Source organism: Emydura macquarii, unplaced genomic scaffold, assembly GCF_026122565.2.
Source record: "Emydura macquarii macquarii isolate MOO-44397 ecotype Brisbane River unplaced genomic scaffold, CSIRO-AGI_Emac_v2 contig_67, whole genome shotgun sequence".
Taxonomy (NCBI): Eukaryota; Metazoa; Chordata; order Testudines; family Chelidae; genus Emydura; species Emydura macquarii.
The window spans coordinates 6,236,842-6,261,938 of NW_027130204.1; the positions used below are offsets into that span (position 1 = coordinate 6,236,842).

The window sequence follows — 25,097 nt, forward strand, 5'->3', positions numbered from 1 at the left end:
TGCTTCTCCTTGGGTGGGTGCGTTTGGGGGCAGGGTGGAGCTGCAATGTCATCATCTCTTCTGCTTCCCCCCCGAGATAGAGTGCAGCATCCTAGGCGGTTACCAGTTTGCTGGGGCTGACAGGATACTGCCTGGGGCTCTACAGACTACCTGGGTTTCAGTGTCTCTGGCACAGGCTTGGCTCAGGGAAAAGGATTTGCTCCGGATTACAAAGGAACTGGCACCCTTCCATACAGCACTGTTCTCGTTGTTTGTCTCCTCCCGCAGGGCACCAAAGAGCTGGCTAAACAGGTGAAGACCCTGCCCCAGGCAAACTACAACCTCCTCAAATACATATGCAAGTAAGTGGCATTAACCAGGGCTCAGGAACAAGCTTTGTGCCGCTTCACGAGTAACGTCATCTGCAAATTATTTAAGGAGCCGATTTGCACATTTTGAAAGTAATTTGCACGTAACTAACCTCCTGCTTTGAAAACGTGTGTGGATATAATGCTCCTGCAGCTCTGATAAATGAAATGCTTGGTTTATCTCCAGGCCAGGCTGCTCTCACACAGTGCCCGGCCAGTGGGCCTTGGCATTACTCATGTTTTTTACGGTAGTGCCTAGGGACCCCATTGCTCTAGACGCTTGTACTAACACAGAGGAGCAGATAGATCCTGCCCTGAAGTGTTCACAGTCTTCGTAAAACAGGGTTACTTATCAGTAACTGTTGTTCTTCAAGATGTGTTGCTCATATCCATTCCAATATAGGTGTGTGCACGCCACCATGCACGGTTCCTGGAACTTTTTTCCCCTTAGCAGACCCCATAGGGCTGGCTCTGGTGCCCCCTGGAGTGCCGCGTGCATGCCGCAGTATGAGGCACTGCCGGCCCCACACCCCCTCAGTCTCTTCTTTCTGCCAACTCCGACAGCGGGGACGGAGGGTGGGTGCGGAATGGATATGAGCAACACATCTCGAAGAACAACAGTTACTGGTAAGTAACCCTCATATCCTCATATCCCTTCCAATAATGCTCATACCCATTCCAATATAGGTAATTAAATAGCCATACCTCAGAGGTGGGTAGGAGTTACCGGTGAGCTGTCCTCAGCACGGCACGGCTCTGCCGATCCTACGTCCTCTCTCGCCTGTTGAACGATGGCGTAGTGGGACGTGAAGGTGTGAACCGATGACCAGGTGGCGGCTTTGCAGAGGTCCTGCAGGGGCACTCTCTCCAGAAAAGCCGCAGACAAGGCTTTTAGCTCTGGGTGAACGTGCTGTGATGACACCTGGGAGCGGCACATTCGCCTGCTCATAGTAGCACTTGATGCAGGACGTGATCCACGCGGAGATGTGCTGGGTGGAGATCGGTGATCCGTTCATCCGGTCCCCCCCACGGCGAGCAGCTGCACCGATTTCTGGAACGGCCATGTCTTCAATGTAGCAGGCCAAGGCTCGTCTCGCGTCTAGCGAATGCCATCGCCGCTCCTCCCCCAAACCGCACGGTTTGGGAAAAACACAAGGACAGATTTATCGTGGTTACAACGAAATTGGGAAACCATCCCAGGCTGGGAGGCTGGGTGCGGCCTCCACTGCAGTTTATCCGTATAGAATCGTGTATAAAGGGGCTCCAAGGTCAAGGCCCTAATTTCGGAGATCCCCCAATCTGACGTAATGGCCACCCGGAAGGCTACCGTCCGCCAAGCGTGGCAGAGGGCATGAAGCCATGGGTTCCAAGGGGGAGGGCCCTATATGAGTCTCGAGAGGACCAGGCTGATATCCCAGGGAGGCACCGGGTTGCGGACCTGGGGATACCGCCTCTCCACCCCCTTGAGCACCCTGACCAACGTGGGATGGGAGAACAGGGATCTCCCCGTTAGTGGGTGATGGAAGGCCAAAATAGCTCCAAGTGGACCCTCAACTGGGCCAGCACCAGACCCCGGAGTACTCCAGGATCGCCTGCGGAGGCAAGAGGCTGGCGGAATGCCCCAGGACTCCACCCAAGAGGTAAACCATGTCCACTTAGCCTGATACATGACCTGTGTAGAAAGGTCCCTGCTGCCCAGCAGGACTTGTTGGACCTGCACCGAGCAGGCTCCCTCTACCTCTGTCAGCCACAGAGCCTCCAGGCCGTGAGCTGCAGGGAGTCCAGGTCCAGATGCAACAGGCGACCGTGGTCCTGGGAGAGACGGTCGTGCCGCCTTAGGAGCCCCATGGGCGGGGCAAACGAAAGGTCCAGCAGCATGCTGAGCCAGCGCTGGCTCGGTCAGGCCTGAGCAGTGAATATGACATCCACCCTGTCCCTGTTTCTGTTCAGTAGGACCTTAGGCAGGAGTGGAATGGGCAGCAACGTGTACCTGAGGGTCCCCGTCCCGTTACTGAGGATCATATCTGAAACTGACCCAGTCTCATGACCCCGGCGCAAGCCGAGCCTTGGCACTGCGCATTCCAAACCGATGCGAATAGATCCAGTTGGGGGACACCCCACTTTTGGAGGATCGCAGTCACCACCTCTGGGTGCAGCGACCAGTCGTGGCGGGGTAGAAATGACCTGTTGAGGCGATCTGCCCCGTCGCTCCTCACCCCCATGAGGTGAAAGGCAGTCCAGCGGAGTTGTGCCTCACGGCAAAGCCCCACGGACGGGTAGCTTCCTCGCAGCGGTGGAGGAGCATGCCCCTCCCTGCCTCTTTATGTAAAAATGGCTGCAGTGTTGTCAAGCAGCACCTGCACCACTCTGCCCGTCAGGAATCGGAGGAACAGCCTGCACGCCAGGCGAATGGCTCTCAGCTCCTCCGCAGTGACCTGCAAGCACCTTTCCTCCCCCAACCAGAGCCCCCGAGTGCTCAGGCTGGCACCGATCTGGGCTCCCATCCCACGTACGAGCCGTCGGAGATTAAGGTGACCGACAGGACCAGTTCCGTGAACGGAACGCCCTTCCCTACTGCCCTGGGGAATCTCCAGCAGTCTAGGAAGACTAGGGCTGGCGGGGTACTGGACCACCCAATTTAGTGGGTGTCTGCTCACTATATACCGAGGCCAACCATGCCTGAAGCGGCCTGTGCCTCAGGCAAGCTAGCCTCACTATGTATGTGCAGGCCGCCACATGGCCTAACAGCAGTAGGCAGGGCCTGGCTGTTGTCGTGGGGCATCGGTGCAGCTGGGAGATGATAGAGACCATCACCTTAAAACATGGCTGAGGCAGAAAGGCTCTGGCCTGGGAAGTGTCCAGGGTGGCCCCAATGAATTGTATGTGTTGCACTGGAATTAGTGTGGACTCCTGCTCATTTATGAGCAGTCCCAGCCTGCTGCATGTGGAGCAATTGAGAGTCACACTTTCCTGCACTTGGAACCTGGACCTACCCCTGATCAGCCAATCGTCCACATAAGGGAAGATTTGCACACCCTTTCGCCTCAGGCGGGCCGCCATTACCGCCACACATTTGGTGAACACCCTTGGAGCCGAAGATAGGCCAAAGGGCAGGCTATAAATTGGTAGTGAGCCAGCCACTGTGAAGCAGAGGAAGTGCCTGTGGCTCCGGAGGATGGACCCATGAAAGCATGCGTCTGTGTAGGACGAGGGCAGCATACTAGGCTCCTGGATCCAGGCAGGGATTATGGAGGCTAGGGAGACCATGCGAAACCTGAGTCTTTGATATATTTGTTCAGATGACGCAGGTCTAGTACGGGTCTCAGACCCTTGGGGGCACCCCTTCAGGATAGAAGGGCCTTAACCTATGCAGGACAGGGTGGCGGCTCAGGAGAGCAGTAGGGGCACCACCCTCGGGCACACCATCGAATTGTCTCCTATGACTGCCCGACCCCCGGGGGGGCTGAGTCTGTCTTTTAAACTCCCTATTTCTGTAGGGTTGAAAAGGGGCTATGTGGAGGTCCTGATCGCTGCTGTGCCTGGGCCGCGACTGCCGCCTGGAAGCCGGAGGCGTGTACAGGCCCAGGGAGCGAAGCGTGGCCCTGGAGTCCTTGGGCCATGCAGCTTCGCATCGGACCCATTGAAGAGGGCCGACCTATGAAAGGGAAGGTCCTGGATTGACTGCTGTACCTCCTGGACAGGCCTGAGGGTAGCAGCCCTGAGTACTTCCTCATGGAACTGGCGGGGGGGCTATGGGCCTACCCGCCGCGGCAGCAGCGTCATTGGACGTTTGGAGCGCTGCCCTAGCCCCCATGATTCCTCCATGCAGGATGGCGAATCCAATCCCAATCCCTCTTGAGCAGCTCCTGGTGCGCCCTGAAATCGTCCAGTGGCACCATGTGATCCCCAGAGACTGCCTCGTCCAGGGAGGAGGAAGAGGACTGCTGAGGCACGTCTTGAGGGTGCTCCCCTTGCCGAAGGGATGCACCTGTAGAGGGTCCCTCCTTGGGGTCCAACTCCTTGGCCGGGGAGCGGTGTTTATGGGCCTTAGACTGTGCCAGGGCACGGACTGTACCGCTGCTAGCAGAGTGGATTGGGGCCCTGGTCCCATCTGGGTGTCCCAGGGGGCCCAATAAGGCCCTTGACCCCAGGGCCCAACTGGGACTGACTGTGCCACCTGCTTGGATACCTTGTGGGGGCGTCGGCTGTCCCAACAACTGTCCCTCCCATGGGACCCGAGCCGCTACACAGGCAGCCGTCATTGGTCCCGGGTGCCGTGCCCGCGCCGCGGACCGTGTTTTCGCTGCCTCCGCCATGGAGGATGACGAGGACTGCCTGTGTTGGCGGGGTGGGAGGGAAGAGGGAGAGGGACCGCCGAAGGGCAGCTCCAATGAGCCCTCAGCACCTCAGCTGCGGCGGCAGGTGGAGCCCTGCTGCGGCACCGTGGAGCCCCGCTACCGCCTGGAGCTGCGGCGCTGCGTGGCGCTCCGGTACCGCGTGGCCGGTGCATCTCTGTACTCGACCCTGCCCGTACTAGGGCACAGGGGAGCGTCCGCGCTTCACGCGCTCTCCTCGTCGTCGGCACCGGGAATGCTGCTCCGTGCCGAGTTGAATCCAGTGCCAACGGTCCCGGGATCCCGGCCCCTTCTCCCTCGACGGAGGAGCGTGGGGGGGGGGGCGGAGGTGGCATAGGCAGGCCAACAAGGCTTTTGCCACCAGAAACCTCCGTGTTGGCAGGGGCACTCTCCCACTCCCAGGAGTTGGGGGTGGCTCCCATCTCAGAGATGCAGACCCGGAGAGGACTCGACGGGCCGTGGTTGGTGCATCTCAGTCCTCGACCGTACCCACGGCGCAGGGGAGTGTCTGCGCTCCATGCGCTCTCCTCATCGTCGGCAGCGGGGATGCTGCTCCCTGCCGAGTTGAATCCAGTGCCGACGGTGCGCTCCGCACCGAGGTGACATTCGGTGTCGAGGGGGAGCAGGACAGCCTGGACACAGAGCACTGTGATAGGAGCAAGGCTTTAAACCTGATCTCTCTGTCCCTCTGGGCCCACTGTTTAAAAGCCTTGCATATCTTACCCTTGTCTTTCCTGTTTGCACTCCCCCCAGGCACTTAAGGTACCACGCGGGGTGGGGGGAGGGGTGGGGAAGGGGGTTAAGACCAGGCGGCCGGGACATAACCTGGCCACCTTAAGTCCATCAAGAACTTCTTACTAACTACAGTACTTAACAACTACTTAAAACTAACTAGGTACTTCGACTGACAAGGCGTTGGAAGAAGGGGAATGGCACTTGCAGAGAGCAAGTGCTAGTTCCATGCGACCGTCACGGGTGGAAAGAAGAGACGGAGGGGGTGTGGGGCCGGCAATGCCTCGTGCTGCGGCATGCGCAGGGCACTCCAGGGGGCACCAGAGGCGGCCCTACGGGGTCTGCTCAGGGGAAAAAAGTTCCGGGAACCGGGCACTGTGGCGTGCACACACCTATATTGGAATGGACATGAGCAATCACTCGAAGTAGAACTACTGACTAACTGCTGCTGCTAACCAATCTGTTCCACCTTGTATTTAGCTATGACGCTCTGAGTACTTCTCTCAGACCTGAAGAAGTGCTCTGTGGAAGCTCAAACTTGTGTCTCTGCCAGAATTTGGTCCAATAAAAGATAATACCTCCCCCACCTCCTCTCTCTCCACTCTAAATAGACCAGGCAGACCCAGGCAGGGGAAAGGGAGGGGGGGGAGCGCACGAGTAGAGTGACCGACTGTAACACCACAGTCTCTGCGACCTGTGCAGCAATCAGTCTCTCTGCTGGCCCTGCGAGTTACAGCAGGGTGGTGAGTGCGTGAGGTGGAACCTGGAGCCGAGAACATGTTATCTATGGAAAACTTGGGACCGACAGCTTGTCTACATGTACAGCGCTGCACGAGTGCAGCTGCACCACTGTAGCGCATTAGGAAAAATGCTACTATGCCAACGGGAGAGCTCATCCCGGCGGTGTAGTTAATCCACCTCCGCGAGAGGGGGTAGCTATGTCGCCGGGGGGATTCTCCTGTCCACCTAACACTGTCTGCACCACGGGTTAGGCCAGTATAGTGACATCACTCGGGTATGGCGCCCCCGAGAGGCAAGGAAGTATTATTGTCCCAGTTTCACAGGTAGGGAGCTGAGCCACGGAGGGATTCAAGAACTCACCTAAGGTCACCTAGGGAATCTGGGTCAGAACTGAGAACAGCACTGGGAGTGCCTGAGTCCAAGCCTAGAGCCCAAAGCATGAGACCAAATGCGCCAAACCAGCAGCAGAAGTGTCTATAAGTCCTGTCTCCCCTCTGCTGTAAGAGAGCAAGTATTTTAAAAAATTGTTTGGCCATTTCACCTCAAATTTTTCACTCTCTTCCACAAAAATGGGTGGTATTTTTTCTCAGGTGATTTTAAAAAGAAAAGGCAGTTCTTCTGGGAATGGTGGTTTCCTCCTCCTGCCATGTTGCTGGGTGGAGAATGGCAGGGATTTGCTCACCTTGGCATTGTGAATTCCTAGAGACACAAAGGGGGTGAAGGAATATCTTTTCTTGGCAAAACTTCCGTTGGTGAGGAAGACAAGCTTTCAAGCTGCACAGAGCTCTTCTTCAGGCCTGGGAAAGGTACTAAGGCTATGTCTACACTACAAATTAAGTTGACCTAACTTAGGTCAGCTCAGCGTACAGCCGCTGAAGTAATTACATCACTTGTGTGTGTCCACATTTTGCTTTTTGTGTCGGCAGTGTATGTCCTCACCAGGAATGCGTGTATTGATTGTAGGGACATTGTGGGAAGGCTCCTGAAAGCCAATAATAGTCAATGTCAGCAATGCAGTGTCTACACTGCATCAACCTACTTCCATTGACCTTGACTCTACCCTGCTCATGGAGGTGGAGTTATTATGTGGGCGTAGCTGGGCAGTTATGTCAGCGGGAGTGAAATTTAAGTGTTGACATTTCCATAGCTAGGTCGAGATAAACTGCTTTGTGTCAGCCTAAGGCCAGGTCTACACTACACACTTACTTCGGTATTACTACCGCACTCAGGAGTGTGACAAACCCACACCCTTGAGTGACATAGTTATACAGACTTTAACCATCTGCGCAGACAGTGCTATGGCGGTGGAATAGCTTCTCCCGCCAACATCACTACTGCCTCTTGTGGAGGTGGAGTTACTAAGCCAACAGGAGAGTTCAAGTCAATGGCTAAGAGCGTCTGCATCAGAAGCTCTACAGTGGCTCAGCTGCACTGATGCAAGTTTGTAGTGTAGACCTTCCTTAACTCTGTAGTCTAAACCAGGCCTAAGAGTGACACAGCTAAATACAGGGGAGGAACAGATAACACATGTTGCAAGAGATCAATCAAAGTGAAGTTGGCAGTTAACACCTCTACAGTCGTAGGACAAAGGAGGGTTAGGGTCTTTATTAAGTCTATGGCCATATCTACACTAGGACTTATGCTGGCAAAACTTTTGTCCCGAGCGACATCAGTTTTGCCGGCATAAGCGCTTGTGTGGCCGCATTTTGTCAACAGGAAAGAGCACTCTCGCGGACATAAAACCACCTAAATGAGTGGTGGTAGCTATGTTGGCGGGAGAGCATCTCCCACCCACATCATACTGTCCACAGCAATGTTTCTGTCAGTGTAACTGACGTTGCTCAGGAGGGTGTCTTTTTCACACCCCTGAGCGATACAAGTTATACTGACAAAAGTGGTAGTGCAGACAAGCCTTAAGGTCCCCAAGCTTGTCTTTTGAAGGTGTTGTGCCAGTTTCCTTTGAGGACTGAGAGGTCTGAAAGGGATTGGTTGTTTGTGAAAAGTATTCACCCCCGGCTGATATGGCGTATTATGAATCCTTGTTAAAAGAGGAGGGAACCTCAGTTTTCATACAATGGCCCTGAGAGTCTGCAGCAGTAAGGGCCGGTGGCCCTTCCCTCTTCCCACAGTCTAGTGGAACTGGGGGGGAAGAGGGGGCGATTCTACCTTTGTTCTGTGGCAGCACTGAGGTGACTCAAGCATGGCCCATTGCGCAAAGTGCTGTACAAACAGATAAACAGTCCCTGCCCACGGAGTTCCCACCCATGGCTAAGACAAGAGACAATAGGTGGCTACAGGAGGAGCCAAGGAACTAGTGAGATGTAAGGTTTCATGTGGAATTTACTCTTTTTTCTGTGTTTTTTTTCCTGGGGGGGCTTTTGAAGGTTCCTCGATGAAGTTCAGTCTCACTCCAGCATGAACAAGATGAGTGTCCAGAACCTCGCCACAGTGTTTGGCCCAAATATACTGCGGCCCAAAATGGAAGATCCAGTCACCATCATGGAAGGTAGGTGCTGTTGTTACCAAGAGGGGGCCATGTTCTGGACCCGCATGGAAGTCACTCGTAAAACGCCACTGTCAGAAAGGAGATGCCCTGTGTCATGTTCTCTACAGATATGATGGGGGGGGAGGAGGAGCCATCGCTAGCCGCAAGCTGGGCATCCTCTCGGTCAATGCCTGCATGTGAGACATACCATTTCCTTTAACCTTTGGAACATCCTCCCATATCAGCTCTGCAGTGACACGATAGGAGAGTACATAGCCGGGGGTTGAACAGGGTTAGACTCAGACAGCTAGCCCGTGTCACTGCTGTTTTTAGGCACTTGCTTGAGCAGAGGTAGCAGAGTGAATGTGTAGCCTAGCCAGAAAGCACACCTCCCAGCTGCAGGAGAGCTGTCCCCTTAGAAGCATGGGCTTCCAAAATGCTTGCTGTGCTGAGAACATCTGGGACCAAGCGTTGCAAGAACCAGGGAATCAGTTAAAATCAGTTTAGCTTTGGATCAACTTGCCTTTAGAAGTCTTTACTCTTAAACTTTACAAAATCCCTACAATGGAAATGCCTTTACTCTAATGCCCAAATGAGCTTCCTAAAGGCACAGAGAATGGGCACCCTGCTCAATGATTGTGGGCAAGGTCTCGGGCCTGTGTTATACAGGGGGTCAGACTAGAACATCACAACGGTTCTTTCTGGCCTTGCACTGGATGAATGGCAGCAGAGGAGGTTAAGGCTCACCCTGTTATAGACCCAACTTCAGGTGGTGTGTGTGACAAGTACCACTGGCCTCTTGTGGCTGGAGGCCAAAAAAGAGGACGTAGGCCACGTTGCCAGCAGTAGCTTAGAGACATTCTCCTTAAGTGTCAGAGACTCGGGCTGTGTTTTGTTTTGAGCTGCACCTGTTGGGATTATTCCTCAAGCACACATGGGGAATGGGTAGCTGCACCCACTCCCACTCACTGTGGTGCTCTGTCCCTTTCTAGTGGTGGCTGGGCCACACAGAGGTTGCTGAGCCTGCCATAACCTCTACTGCCTAAACCGAGAGACCTAGCTCTGACAGCTGAGTCCCACACTCTTCGTACCAGGGGGCCCAGCCTCGATCTCCCCAGGTGATGACCATGCAGGGCACGTTATAGAATTGAGCTGGTGATCATCATTTTTATACTAATATGTACATGTCCACAGGTTCCTTACAGCGGTGCCATCTTCTCATAAACTGTCAACCGAGGTAGTTGGAGACTGATTTGAACCAGAATCCCAGATCCAAATATCTCCAACCTAGAAAAAAGCTGGGATCCTGCTCTAACCTTTGCAGCCCATAGCCATCTTTGGGCCAAGTCATAAGCAGGCAACATGAGGGATGCTTTATTTTACAGTGCACTGAGGGCAGAAGATCCATTAGATATAAATAGTGGAAGGAATTCTGCCTAATACAGCTGCTCTTCAGCTCAAGGACTAAGTGAGACCTGGCAGTGGACACCAGCAGAAGACAGGATACTGGACTAGATGGACCATTTGTCTGACCCAGTAGGGCCATTATGTTCCTTTTGTGTAAAGAGAGAAAGAAACACTTGGTGCCATTAATAATATACTTTTACAATATGGCTTTTCTTGAACACTGAAACCAAAATGTTCAAAGTTGGGGCCCCGAATCTAGGTACCAAAAAATAGTCTAATTTTGAAAAGTGTTTAATTCTCCCCCATCCTTTCGACTTCAATAGAAGTTGTAGGATCTCAGCATCTCTAATTATCAGGCCTCTTATTGAGATCCTATAAATATAGTTCTAGGTTCCTACTTTTAAGGGCTCATATTTGAAAATTTTGGCCTTATTCTTTATTGATCTTCAACAAAAAAGATAAACTGTAATTAATGAAATAGCTGCTGATCATGATTTTCTCATTTATCATGGGTGTGATAAATGGCCTTTTCTACTAGTTTCTGTTTAACTGTTGAATACACAGTTAGAACTCACTTATGGATTGGATTTCCCATTCATTAATTCTCTGCCATTTTGCGTAGAGTATTTTACTCCGCATTGATTAACTAGCATAATTCGACTGAAGTCAATGGAGTTACACCAAAATTGAATCTATTTCAAAAACTTATTTATATGGCACTTTCCAAATAGATATGTAAACTAGGGACAACTTTGTTTTGCTTGAAAAGCAGCCGCTTCTGAGGCTGGACCTCACAGCTTTTTTAACACTTCACGACAGGAATGTTTAGCGCAAGAAGTGAAGAACGCTACAATTCCATATGAAACAGAAGCATAGAAACAGGTAGTTGGACTGAATGGTGAGAAAGCCCTTTGTGCTTCTCGCGTATGGGAATCCACCTAACAAACGCACAGGAACACTCCACTGTTGTCCAGCTTTCTCCAGGATTCTTTGCTTAAGGGGAGGAAGCGTGGTGTAGTGGGAGTTAGATATCATGGGTTTCGTTAATAATCATCAGTATTGTGGTAACTTGATCAGGATACTAGGGTGCAAGAGACGCTTCTGTGCCTCATTTCCCACCCATCTAATAATGGGAACAGTGATACTCCCCTTTCAACGTCCGTGAACGAAAGGTGCCCAGACCCCTTGTAGTGGATTGCTTCTACAGACCTACTGTGCTTGATGCTCATAGACATGCCCTTACCCTGAAGAGTCTATGGGTTTCTCACAGACAGGAAACGAATATCTGAGATCGTGTCGTTTCTCGCATTGAGTTCTTGCCTCCGTTCCCTTCCTGCAGGCACCTCGCTGGTCCAGCACTTGATGACTGTGTTGATAAGTGAACATGGACAAATCTTCGCTATTTCGCGGGCCGACGCAGTAGGGGCCCAGCCAGGAGCCCGTGTCGCACTGCAACGCAGCATGGTGGAGTGGATCTCTGAGGAAGATGGGGAGGAGAGCAGGTTGGAGAAGAGGGCCCCCAGCCCTGCTGATTTACTTTCTAGTAGTGCCATGGTGCCGGACGCCACGCCCAGCTCGCTGGCTAAAAACACCCCTCAGGAGCGTGGCAGCAAAGCCACCCAGCCAGCTACCAGCCCCAGCAAGAGAGTGCAGACATTACCCACCTGGAAGTACTCCTTCCGGCAACAAGGGGCAAGATCTGTCAGTCCCAAGTTGGGGAGCTCGTCCTTAGACATTCCTAATCTGTCCTCCAGCGGGAACTGGCTGATGAATGGATTGTACTCTCTCCGAGGCCACCGCCGGACGTCCTCTGGGGAGCGGGTGAAAGACTCAGGTTCATCCCAAAGACTCTCCACCTACGACAACGTCCCCTCCTCCAGCCTCTCCCTGAGCGCGCACAGTATTGCCAGTACTACCTGGTCCACCTCGTCCTGTGAGATCTCTGTCGTCGATTCCATCAGCAGCTGTCCGGCCTGCCGGGCCAGTGACTCCTCTGCCTTAAGCTCCCTCAAGACAGAATGGGCCACTCAGGGCTCATTGTCACAGAGCGAGGTCAAGACCGTGGACTTGGAGAACAGCCTGGAGAGGTTCGACGTATGCATCAGCAGCTGCAGTGAGCAGAGCGACCTGGTGGCTGCTTCTAAAGACTCAGCCAAATGCTCCAGGGCTCTGCAAAGCCTGGTTGCAGAGCTAAAGACAGAACTGAGCAAACAGAGGACTGAGTATGAATCTAGTATCAAAAGGTAACGCAATTGCCGGCTGCGACCAGGCTCTCCCTGCAGCATTATCCTGGTCTCAGCAATACAATTCTGCTCCGAACAGGGAATATACCCAGCTTTGTAGCAACAGGCCTAAGCTGCAAGGTGGGGCGCTCAGACCCAGGGATTGAGTTTGGTTTACAAGAAAGGGGCTGCGAAGTTTAGATACAAATCTGGATCTGATCTCCCTCAAAACTCAGTGGTGGCTGGTTCCAGCTTCGCTCCCGTTTCTAATACCCTACAACTAGAGCTGAGTGAAAAGCAAGATCTCTGTCCTGGGGGAAATTCCAATATTTTGTTGTTTTCAATGGACATTGGAAGGGTGTTAGTTCGGTCTGTTGACCTGAGGGGGGATGTAGTCCAGTCAGAGAGCCCAGGCCCCAGAGGGGGGGAGAGGGCAAGAGGCACCTGAACTACAACTCCCATGAGGCACTGTGTCAGCTCAGTCAGACGCAGAGACTCCTGTCAGCCCAGCCTGAAAGATGATGTTTGGTTAAGATGGAAAATTCTGCCGAAATCCATCTTTTCTCAGGAAAAAATGTGATTTTGACAAAGCCGCGTTTTTATTTTTCAGTTGCAACTTTTAGCCCAGCCCCGCTTACAACTTAGCTTTTGTACTTTCAAAGTTTAGATACACTGGGCTGGGACTCCTCTCTGAGCCCAGACACCCGTCAGTGCCTCACGCCTCTGCCTGCGCTTGCAAACAGGCCTCTGGGAGCTCACACAAGGCACCAGCTGCTTGGTCACCTGATCTGTGCAGGCAAACTTGCAAGTGGGCACAACCTGAGCAAATTCACATGCTGGTTTGAAAATATAGTGTTAATTTAGGGCCCAGTCCTGCAAGCATTGCACAGGGAGTCTCTCAGGACATGAAAATGTAGGGGCTGCAGGATCAGAAGGGTGTTTTAAAAATTTTAAAGTGTGTGTGTGTCTCTCTCTGTCAGAGGAAGACAGGGTTTGTAGCTGCCCTGCGAACAATCTGTTCCGGAGCCATTTGCACTGTTATAATGATCAGGCTACCTGTTTTCAAGTGCCAAGGGGTAAAAAGGACAGCTCCAGCCTGGACTGCACAGCAGCAGCTCCAGGAAAGATTCTTTCCTAATGGACATTCTATAGGACTATAGAAATAGGGATGAAAGCAATAGGGCTGCATAGGAATGTAACAGTGACTTACAGAAATTACACTAAGAACCTCTAGAATGTAGGCAGAGAACAAGACCCTGACCACAGGCTTTTCAGCTGTCTTATAGAATCGTCCAGTGCAAATCTAATTCATGGTTCAGTTCTATAGAAGGGTTAAAAATTCCAGAGAAACATTTCAGTTTTCTATTAAATTCGCCAGGGCTTTTCCAAAGCAAAAGCTGGATTTTTTTCCTTAGCTAACCTGCATCACTGGGTGCTAGAAAAGCTGCCTGGGCTTGCAACACCTCCCAAGTTGCAGTTGGTACCTCCATGACACTGATGGTATCATGAGGAAATCTTTGAGATGTTGGTTCTGGCTGTCATATGGCAAACTTGTATTTTTCATGGCAACTGTAGCAGTTGTCTAGAGACTAAAATGCTCTTTGTTTTCTCTTGGCTTTAAGAATGGAAGAAACAAGCGCTGAACTGAGAAAACGGGTGACTAGGTTAGAAGAAGAGTTGGACCAGGAGCAAAAGAAATACACAATGCTGGAGATCAAACTGAGGAATTCGGAGCGTGCGCACGAAGATGCTGAAAAGAGAAACCAGCTCTTGCAGACAGAAATGGAGGAGTTTTTTTCGACATTAGGAAATTTGACGGTTGCAAGCCAGGAAGCTAAAGTGCCGAAGTAAAGGAAGCAGAAATACAACAGCGAACGGGTTTTTGAATTCCAGCACAACTCCTTTTTGGTCTGATTTACTCATGTATCATGAGTAATTCTGAAGTGATTCCCTGCTCTTAATGATTTTTGCTATGTTGTTTTGTTTACATATGCTATAGTACTTGGGCTATTAGGGAAATGGACTGTGAAAGGCAATGCTTGAAATTGTAGACCTCAGCTTGCAGACAGCTAAGCCTCTTTCCTAATGTCAAAGGGACAACTGTGTGGTTGTCATGTCACTAGCTTTGCCTTTACTGTACCATCCCTTTGCTGGTCCAGGGACAACAGTAATGCTCCCATCATGGCTGCCATGGCTAACTCGAGCTGCAGGCAGGCTGAAGCACAGGTCCTCTGGAGGAGAAGACACTTCTAGCCTGGCAGCTGGTTTAGCTCATGTGATGAATCAAGTTGAAGTGGGCAGGTTTTCCATTCTTCCTGAAATTTGTTTAAAAATCTGCTTGGTGAAAGTTCTTATTCCTGTACTTGGTCTTATTTAATGAAGGTGTTTTGCAAAACTACCCACAAGCACTTGAACCTGACCCTTCAGTAAGGTTGTCATCCAATTACCAATCCTCACCCTCCTCCTCCTCCCCCAAAAATCTGACTCTAAATATTATTATTTGCACCAAATGTGACTTAATAAAATTGTGTGATTAATAAAGATGTTGGAGGGGCAATGCCCCTGGAGATTTAACTAAACATATCTTGCCACACACGTCCTCACCAGCCAGGCTTTACTCTGTTCTTCGTTTTGAAATATTGACTTTACCACTACTTGTAATAATGGGTATCAACATGGAGGGAGGGAGGAGTGAGATTTCTAACCTCTTGGCTGCTCTGTTTACAGTGAATAAGCCCCTTAGTTAAAGCCCAAAGCACCTCAGATATAGCGGTAGGTGAATATGTTTGAGTGTAGACATGAGTCTCGTGACTAACACTCTAGTTCGTGAAAGCTTCTAGTCTCTCAACAACTCTAATAAGAGAGAAGACAGATTCTGTCCCTTGCCCATTTACCCCAATCCTCACCTGGGGGTCACCTCTAGCTCTGAGAAAGGTGTCAGTCTATTTAGTCCTGGGTGGCTCTGTGGCTCCTCTCAGCAAGGTGGTTTTTAATCAGATAGACACACACACCTGCTAGGACGTGGAGAGAGGTCATTGGCACCAACTTTCAACCATTACCCAGGGGTCGGGGAGGAAAGCACAACTCTTTCCAGTGTGCCCATGGCACAACACTATGTCCTGTCCTGAGCACCACTTGCAACCCGCACCCCAGGCACTCATTTCATCTGCTCTGTCACGAGTGGCCTTTGGCTGGGTGCAACCAGCCCCCTTCCTTCTCCACTCTGTTCTGGCCCACCGTTTCAGAAGCCTGCCTGGGAGAAATTGGCAGGGTGGGATGCTAAAAGGAGGGCTTCAGCACTTTTTCAAAAGGGCTGGGTGGGGCCAGGGGTAATCTGGCCAAAGGGAGGTTTGGGACTAGGGTTACAGTGCTAGGGCTGTTTGTAGGATTTTTGGAGGGGGGTACTACACTTAAGTTATTTCAAACTGAGCCACGTTTGAAAGAGTCGCTCAAACTCTGCCTTGCTAGCGCTTGGCCCCAGCAGCGCTAAAAGCACTGCGGCCCAGCAGCTTGTTGCACCTGCAGGGCCTGAAGAGAGCCGTATTTGTCTGCCTCCTGCCCTGGCAGTGGTTTCATCCATGCAAGAGGCAGTGTATTTCTGCTGTAACTCCATCCAAGCCAACTGCCATGGAGACTCTGACACACATTGAATTTAAAAAAGTGGAAGTGACATTTGAAGTGACTCCTTTTGTAATTTAATTTGAATTCAGATCTGCGGTTGGTCATTTTAGGCCACTTTTCCTACCTTGCCACCATCGTGAAACAAACCCACCCTGTGCCTAGACTGAGAGTGCAGGAGGGATAAATATTGAAGCGGCACTTCCAGTGACAATGGAGGAGACATCTCCATTGCCTCGGCCCAGCTCACAGGATCAGTCCTGTGAGCTGGAGATTTTCCTCTCTCTGGCACTCGAGCCAGAAACATAGCAACCACATTGTCTAAGATAAGTCTATGGCCCCCATCACTGCAGTGACTTGGCACCTCCCCCATCATTTATGTATTTATCCTCACACGGCCCTGTGAGGCAGGAAAGTACTAGCGGCCCACTGGACTGATGGAGAACTGAGGCACAGAAAGGCTGAGTGACTTGTCCAGGGTCACACAGGAAAGCTGTGGCAGGGCAGGGAACTGAAGCTAGGTCTCCCAAATGCTCCAGGTAGCACCGTAATCACAGGGCTACCCCATCTCCCTCCATTATTCTCTGGCACCTGCACAGCAGCTTCTGTTACATGAAGTGGTGGTTTCACTTACACAAGTCAAACTAGGTTGACAAGCCAATTCAGGGAGCCAGTTCCGTCCCCAGCAGGATCCCATGCACATGAACTTTTGTTTAATGCATCATATCTAGTTCCTATAGAGCCCTTTAGATTGGCAGAGACGTCTCTAACCCCTACGGTTGCACAGAACATATTCAGTTCAATCTGAAGGTTAGCAACTGCAGTGGAGTCTGACAGAGGGTGCAGGCCATTTGAAACCGCAGCAGTACAAGCTGTTTTATTCATCTCAGTGGGGGGCATAACACTGAAGGCTAACAGTGACAATTTAAATGTTAGCATTCACTGCTATCAAAGCATGCAAGAAAGAGGAAGGGCATTCCTTGATACACCATCTAATGGTTGTAATGGCACCATTTGGGGAGTCAAACTTAAGTGAGTATTACCATTTTCTTCCTCTTTCCCTCCCCACCCCGCTCCCTCCAGCTCTTACTGAATCTAAGACACTACCCCAAAAAGAAACATCCACAGACTAGGGAAGCATGGGGAAGATCGGCTCCTGCTGGGGTTTGCATGAGGCTGCTGTTCTAGGGCTTCCATGCTCCAGTGACGTTAAGGAGGCAGTCTTGTTTATTCAATTTTTTGGGGGTGTCCATACATAGCAGAAGAGCCGACAGCTGCTTACTTCACCTTGAGAACTGTAGCATAGCAGCAGCTCCATGAACATTTTTGCTGCCTGTCAAGACTCTCTCATGCAGGTGGGGTGATCTTGTTATTTAATGACAACCCCCAAAGCTGGCTTTAGCTTGGCAGTGCATGGAGCCTATTCCAGGAGGGACAGGCTTGTTGTTATAACATTCCAAAGGACACGGGCAGGCCTTTGCCACAGAGCAAGCCCTCCCCCAGCTTTGCTTGACCACCAGCCCCTGAAGAAAAACTCCCTCTAAAACGGGTGGAAAACTGCACAAGGGCTACAACAGGGGCTGGGGGAGAGGCATGAACTGAAATTAACAGTGAAGCGAATACCTTGGCACATGGATCTGCAGGAAGCAGCGAAGCTCAGGAAGAACTGTTCCACAGGTCTCAGAGCTGAATGGACACAGTCAGTGGCAGAACAGATTTATTCAGCTCTTTGCATGTGATGTTTCTAGCATGTGAAGCAGGGTCCTTAGAACACCAACAGCCACTCCTAGAATGAATGACGTTTTAAATAAGCTTATGCTTGAAGACTAATGAGCCCCCGCCCCCAAAAAGCAAGGCTCACACTTCATGCAAGCATATCTCCCTTATATCAGAACTTCTTAGATTCAAGGAAAAAGTATCTAAACCCAAGAAACCCCCCACACAAAGCAACAAGATAAACGTGCTCATCTTGCTGAAGATTTCTTTGAGAAGCCTAGCCCGATAAGGAACAGAGGTGTGAGTCAAAATTTACACAGGATGATCACAGGATGCCAACAGGTCACCTTCATCCTCTCCATTCCCCGCTACATTTCAGCCAGAGCTGAAAGGAGAGTAAAGATGATAAAAACAGTAACAGGTGCTACAATCACTAAAGATTCAACGCACTGCTGGCGTGCAAAAACCAAAACGAAACAACAAAAACAAGAAGTTTCAGCTAGACCACAGCCAGGTACGTTCCATAATCTGGAACTATTTGACTAGACATCACTAAAGCCAGCTATATCCAAGGTCTCGGGCTGATCTTAGATGGTCACACCTGGTTTCAACATTAGCCAACTACTTGACACCAGCTAAGAATTTATGCTAATGCTGTCGCCATTAAACAGCAGTTTAAGCTACCAGTTTCCTCACTAGTACAGCTCACCCCATACACTTTACTCAAGTGACAGAATAGACTAATGATAATTTTCATTTACATAGCAACTTTCCTTCCGAAAACACTCTACCCATTACACACATACAGCAGTTGCTGTAAAAAAAATCTCTCTGTTTAAATAACCCCTCCAGGATGTGCTGGAGGAGAAAGCAGAGCGCTGCATTAAGATAGGGGACTGAATTTATTTGCTGGCTTTCCCCTGGCGTCATCACAGGGATTTCTTATCGCAGTAAAGGTAGCAATCACACAGAATATTTGTGAGGCACTCAAGGAGTCCAGTCTTACTTTTGCCCCTCCTGTCTAGGCTTCCCAAGGAGTGGGCTGGTGTGTGACAATGGGCCTTGCACAAACCTGAAACTTGGGCCCAGCTGGCCCAGGATGGGAGCCTGGATCCTGGAGCCGCTGCCTGGGAGAGCAGTCGGGAAGCCCCAGGCAGCCTGTTAGAAGTGGTGGCAGGTGGAGAGTGTGAGGACCCAAAGACCCTTGCTGCACGCTCCGGCAGCAGGGTCCGTGTTGCATCCAGTGCCTGCTTTGGGGTCAGGAGTGCGGCTGCAGGTGCAGGGTCTAGGGAATCAGGTGCCACCTTCTAACTGCTGCAGTGCTCTTCTGGTGTCTCTTCTGAAGGAGATACAGAAGAAGGAACTATTTTTCTGCAGAACTGACCTCTCCAATCCAACGACTCCATCCCTGCCCAGAGTAGGAGACACTGCCTCCTACCCCTCAAATAGGAGACGCTGCTTCCATACAAGACATTTGGTAGAGGAGGGTGGAGAAGGAGTCGCAGAAATGCTTTGGTTCTCTCCCCACCTAAGTGCAGCTGAGAGGGAGATGCACAGTGTGAGGACGCAGCTGGGCATCAGAGCAGCCAGTCACCAAATGGCACCAGCGGGCAGAACTCTGAGCTCCAATGTTGGAACTCATCTCGGGAGAGCAGGAAGTGCCAGGAAAGCCAAAACTGGAGAGAGAGGGCGGGGCATCCCCTCAAGCAGGCTGATATGGCCACCATAACCAACCTGGGCACCATGAAGAACAGACTTCCCCAGAACGACTGAGGCAAATACAAGTTAAACTTCAACTCTCCTATGAAGTCCACCACACGTTGCATTAGTGCTCCAGAGCGGCAATGAAGAAACACCAACTCCATGGTGGTCATCAAACAACTTTTTACCCTTTTTTATTTAAAATATCATTATAACCAATTGACATACTAGATAACAATGTATACATTCCAGTGGTGCACGTGTAATGACCGATGGCATGGATGATAAAAACCACAATGATCTGAGTATTTCCCCACCAGTGGCTTATTTGGAAAGGGGGAGGGGAGGGTGGCAAGTGGGAAAGAAAGCTAACTGTAAATGTTCCATATTTAATAAGGGATGCCCTTCCCCTCCACACTTCCTAGGACAGAATACACTTAAATATCCACACTGAAGGGAGCACAAGGAGTGAACACAAGAATTCATCCAGTTTTGCTCAACTTTAGTAATAAGTTAAAAGTTTAAGAACTCTCAAAAACAGACTAGATTTTGGGCCTACAAAAGTAATTCATCTGTATGCAAAGCTTGCCAAGAATTATTCCTTTTGTAAAATGTACAGGATGGACTGATATTACTAGTAAGTTATTTTTACCTATAAAAAACATACTACAATAATAAATTCACCAATTTACATCTAACACCATTGTCCGGATGTACATTATTGTATGTTAGCTATAAATTACACATGAACATCTTATGGGAAGCATACATGATACATACTTACAGGTATTGTCTCAACACTGGCCAATAGGTTGGGCTTTTTAAAAAGGGAAATGTACTTTATATTTCACATTCAGGGTAGAGCTAATAGTGACGGTTAGCTCTGTTTACTCAAGAAAGCATAGAAAGTTTGTGTGAGGTAGTTCAATAAAAAACTATTTTAACTTTTTAGCAGTGGATGTGGAAATGTGTGAATTTAACCAATTTAAAATAAATTTCTGTAATGCAAAGAAATCTAAGGTGCGGGGAAGCTAATAAAATGTGTCTTACTAAAACTCATTTAAGAGCACTTAACTAAGAGCAATTAAGTGAGCTGGAGAGTTTGAGAAAAAGAGTTACAAATACAACATATTCCTCCATTAAGAACCTCTCTTTCTAGTCTTACTGAAATACACAGATGTCCTCTAATTCGTTTCCATTCTCCAGTCTTCCAACTTACTATAACTATGTATGGAAAAAAAACATTAATAGGAAAATACAAAGTCAACAGAATAAAAGGAACTGCTATAAAAAAGACAGAAAATATTCAGATATTGGCAGTCCAGCCTGGACTACTTCAGTGACTCAAGCCATGAAAACCAGACACAAACTGGAATGTTCTCTTCCCCCCAAATGTTCTTAATTGACAGAATGTCTGAAATAGTGTATGTATAGGGGACTGTTCACATGTATTACTAGTATTTTTGATGGTTTATAATAGCGCATCTAAGTTTGAGATGGGTACACTGTATGTTTAATGTGGGTCCAGCCTAGTCATGTGTAGACAGAGACTGGTCTGTCAGGTGCTTAGACCTTGCATTCTAACTAGGAACGTGTTCATCTGGGAGCCAATGCTGCTATTACAAATCCACACAGCTAACTACATTGTTCTACTTTCTTGTGCAGTATACCAGTAGAGGGCACTGTTAGCATAAGCTGTAAAAATAAGGCTTGCTCTATCCTCAACAAATTCCTTGGCATTTTATAGATAATTTATTCCACTATTTCGTTTCATGGGGATTTATACCACAAAAGCGGCTATATCCCATATATAACAGATCTCTTCTAATTTAAAACCCAAAGCTGAAAAAGTTAACCTGGATCAGAGATTGGGCCATTTACCCAAATGAGTTAATTGGTGGAGACTGGGCATATTCATGTTAGCCTGTAAGATTATTAAACCAATCAGTATTGTTGTGCAACTTCAGCTGATTTAAACACAGAAGTTTCTGTAAGATGAGAAAGATAAAGACAGTACCTTCTTGTGTTGCACTGAATGAAGTCCTCTACACACAAAACAGGTAGAAGTGTTTAATACTGACCTAGAAGAACTCACTTCTAGGAGGAGTTGTATGGTCAGTCCTGGGCCTTGTTGCAACTAGCCATAAAGGGTGGGAACTCGTCTTGCGTTTAGTGGGCAGGTGTCCACCTCCATTTACTTAAGACATTAGATGTGGGTCACTTTCATTCACTACCTGTCTGGGTTGGACTGGAACTGGTGTCATAGAAGGGGAAAAGCTGCACATCTTTTAGCACAAACCATTGGGATGGAAATAACATGGAACTATTTATCAAAATAATAAACCAAGTTCAATATTTAGCACATCAGAAAGTATAAAGTGTATTGGATATTAGACATCTACCTACATAATGTGAGAACATCAATGGACAGGACAATTCTAAAGAAAAGGCAGGACAGTTCTAGCTAGCCACCTGCTTACTGTTTGCATCCATATGCAATAGGCCATGAAATATTAAAAAATATAAAATGAATTTAACTGAATATAGAGAGAACTTGGAATAGCAAATTGTTGCAATGGCTTAGAACCACAGCGCTGTAACATTGCCTGGCTCAGGGGGCTGCACTAGACATTTGCCAGGCGCCTGCGATGGGCACCTAATTTGCATAAAATATAAATTGCAATAATCTGCATATTTACTCAGAAGGGGGGGGACCCATGAAGACTGGTATGTCCCATCCTGACTGAAGTGGCCTCTTGCGCTACGAATGGTCTCTTTATGTGCAGTGTTACTGCGGGCTGCACTGGAGACCACCACGGTCTGCCCCCCCCCCCCCCCGCCACCTGAAATCCTCATGGACTCCATTCTCATCTCACTCCACCAGAGAACATGAATTTAGCAGCCTTACGTCAGCACATAAAGCCACTGGTAATAAGAGACAGATTAATGCCCAACACATCCAGAAAAAGCAGTCTTTAAACCAACTCCACCACTGTTTAAAGCATGTACCACAGCTGATCAATAGACTAGAGCACCGCAAAGTCTCAGTCATCCCTGGAAAGCCAGACATGATTAGTCTTGAATTCAACTAAAACAAGAATGATTGGGGCCAAATTCCACTCTGTTACAGTGTCAAAAACCAGGAGTAATTTCGTTATCTGTAAAGGAGTTACTCTCAATGTATAACAGTGTGACAGAACAAACTGGGTGACGTTATCCTGTAATATATGACCAATATAGTTGGCTGACATCACAGTTTAAAATTTGATAGACACACAAAACAAACTGCCCTGCTGGTCCAAATACAAGAAAAAAATATGCTAAGTTCCAATCCCCATAATGTGGCCTATCACTTTCTGGTAACATAGTTTGGCAGCATTCTGTAAAATAGTTGCCTTAAGTACGTGTTTTAAAGTTCAGTACTGAAATATCGGATATAAGCAAGAACAGCAAAACTACACAACGCTATCACTTAGCAGCAGTCTAGCCAGGCAACGAAAATACAACTTTGCACTTTCACAATTGACAATCGGCTTTCTTTAAGACATTACCATTTCTTGCAACCCCATGGTTTTATTTTTTTAAAAAGCCTAATTTTGTTAGATATTGAAAACAGTAAAATGTACTTGAGGAAAATAAAGTGGGTAAAGGCAATTTTTCCTCTTCCAATTATAAATTTCAAAAGGGTATTTATTCTATCTACCCAACAAATTCTAAAGGAACACACACTGAGCGGCATCAGTTTCACTCTTGGACGATCTCAGCAGCTAGTCCTATTAATTCCCTTAGGATTTGTGCCTGCCAAGACTTCTGTGCTTTTCTTTAAAAGTTCATTTTTGTAGGTGTCACTAATTTAAATTCCTCTTCACATTTTAATTCACTACACAAAATATTTATCTACACAAGGCAATCAATATAGCCTAGGTTCATGAGAAATCTACCATTTTCAAACCTCTGGATGATTGTTTTACTCATTCGTAAACAAAGCCAGTCAGTTGCACATAAATCATTCCGTAAATATAAAATGTAAACAGTTAACATACTTCTGTAAGGAGCAGCACCATTTTACATGACTACTTAGCAACTGTTCTACATGTTTCATTAATTTTTTTTAAGAGTATTGACAGCTGGGGCTTCAATGCTGAAAGCTACTGAATATTCATGGCTTAAAAAGAACCATTATTAAGATTTCTGCTATGCTGGTCTGATAGTGAAGTGAAAGAGAAATACTGTTTATCCAGCACTGCTATTTCCCCCTATTACCATAGCATATATTGCTCTCTTAATGCATTGGCTATAGAAATCTTACAACCTGAGGTTCTCCTACCAGTGATCGGTTTAACTTTGGGTGAAGAAAGTGGTCAAAAAGCTGAAGTTTTTCAGACACACCCCCAACACAGAACTGCTCTATCCTAACACACAAAACAAGGAAATGAAACTCCAAAGAACCACATGCTATGTGAAAGTATAACTACAGCATACCAGGTTTCCCCTGTTGGCCATCTAGATATCCTGGATATACCTTGTTTTGCATGTATAAAAACAGGCTAATAGCTATTAGAAGTAAACAGTTTATTTGCATTGCAATGTATTATTCATGAAGTATCCTCTTTTTGTTTTATGTGATCCTAAGTTTCAGCATGCCACAGGCCTGACTCCTGTCAGGATGACTCCTTCTGCAGCTTTCAAGATATGCTTTGCTTTGTGTTTATATTGCCTTTCAGATGAGGTGACTTTGCCAAGAGTCACAAACTGGTTCCTTAAAGAAACTCACTAACTGCTGCTTTTATAGGCAAGTAGACAGAACTAAAGGATTGTGTGATCACTGCTATCACCACAGTAGCTATACCTGAAGCTTTAACTGTCTACAGTGAATTATTTTCTCTTCCACGGGGATAAGACAAGTGACCGAGCATATAACTTTAAAGGATAACCATGAACAAAACATTGGAAAAAATTCTAATAAAAAAATTGAAAAAAAACCTATAAAATCTTAAATAATACATGATACGGTAGAAACACAACATTAATATGTGCTTTGATAAAACAAATCTTACAAATTCAGTAAAAAAAGATCAGCAGCATAATAGTAAAGCAAATATGCAGATTTTTTAAAACCATGATAAAATTACCAGGTTTAATATTTTACACAGTTAATTACAGCAAAAAAAATAATATATTTTTGTGGCTGCTTTTAACACAACTTATAGTTTAAAATTACAGAACTTTAAAATGAATCCTACAATTATTTTTGAAAAAACACTCAAAAATAATACCACTGATTTTCTTAAAGGTGCCATATTAATGACTAAAGGACCCCTTCTTTTCTCCCCCTAAAAGACCAAGTAGTCATCTACAGCAACCCAGAGGTCCAGCTGATGTTTCCAGACTGCTGTCAGTATCAGAGGCCAATGTTGGATCTGTTGACATTGAAGACACATCATTGACAGATGATGATGAAGATGGATGTTGAGAACCATTGATCATTGCTGCACCTGTGCTATGAGAAACAAAACAGCAAATCAGTTGCAGATACAGTTGCATGGCTTAATACTTGCACTAGTATTTCTTACTCTAGTGATTACTAGTTTTTCTTGCCACTCAAGAAGCTTCTAAGAAATTTATTGGAGAGTCCATTACCAAATAAGATGAGGATTTTTTTTATTTAAGTGAAGGGTTATATTTCTGAACCATGACTGTATGCCAAAAAGCAAGGGACTTCCATAATAGGATACTTGTTAACCTGAGATAAACACTAACAGCTAAGTGCCAA

At 48.0% G+C, this 25,097-nt stretch overlaps 2 protein-coding genes across 4 annotated transcripts in view; one reads left to right on the top strand and one right to left on the bottom strand.

Annotated features, from left to right (window-relative positions):
* Nucleotides 1–15,257, top strand: part of ARHGAP22 (Rho GTPase activating protein 22) — a 210,203-nt gene extending 194,946 nt beyond the window's left edge. The window contains exons 7-10 of the mRNA XM_067538946.1: nt 268–341; nt 8,560–8,681; nt 11,407–12,310; nt 13,912–15,257. Of these exons, the coding sequence (XP_067395047.1) occupies nt 268–341; nt 8,560–8,681; nt 11,407–12,310; nt 13,912–14,140 (1,329 nt within the window). The 3' untranslated portion in view covers nt 14,141–15,257. The remainder of the gene's footprint in view (nt 1–267; nt 342–8,559; nt 8,682–11,406; nt 12,311–13,911) is intronic.
* Nucleotides 15,258–19,502: 4,245 nt separating this feature from the next.
* The window catches only part of MAPK8 (mitogen-activated protein kinase 8), a 98,746-nt gene continuing 93,151 nt past the window's right edge, over nt 19,503–25,097 (bottom strand). For 2 of the 3 annotated variants that reach the window (XM_067538968.1, XM_067538960.1), the window contains exon 13: nt 19,503–24,819. In XM_067538968.1, coding sequence (XP_067395069.1) covers nt 24,674–24,819 — 146 coding nt within the window. In that variant the 3' untranslated portion in view covers nt 19,503–24,673. Of the gene's footprint in view, nt 24,825–25,097 lie in introns of all 3 variants that reach the window. The other variant, XM_067538978.1, reaches the window with a different exon arrangement.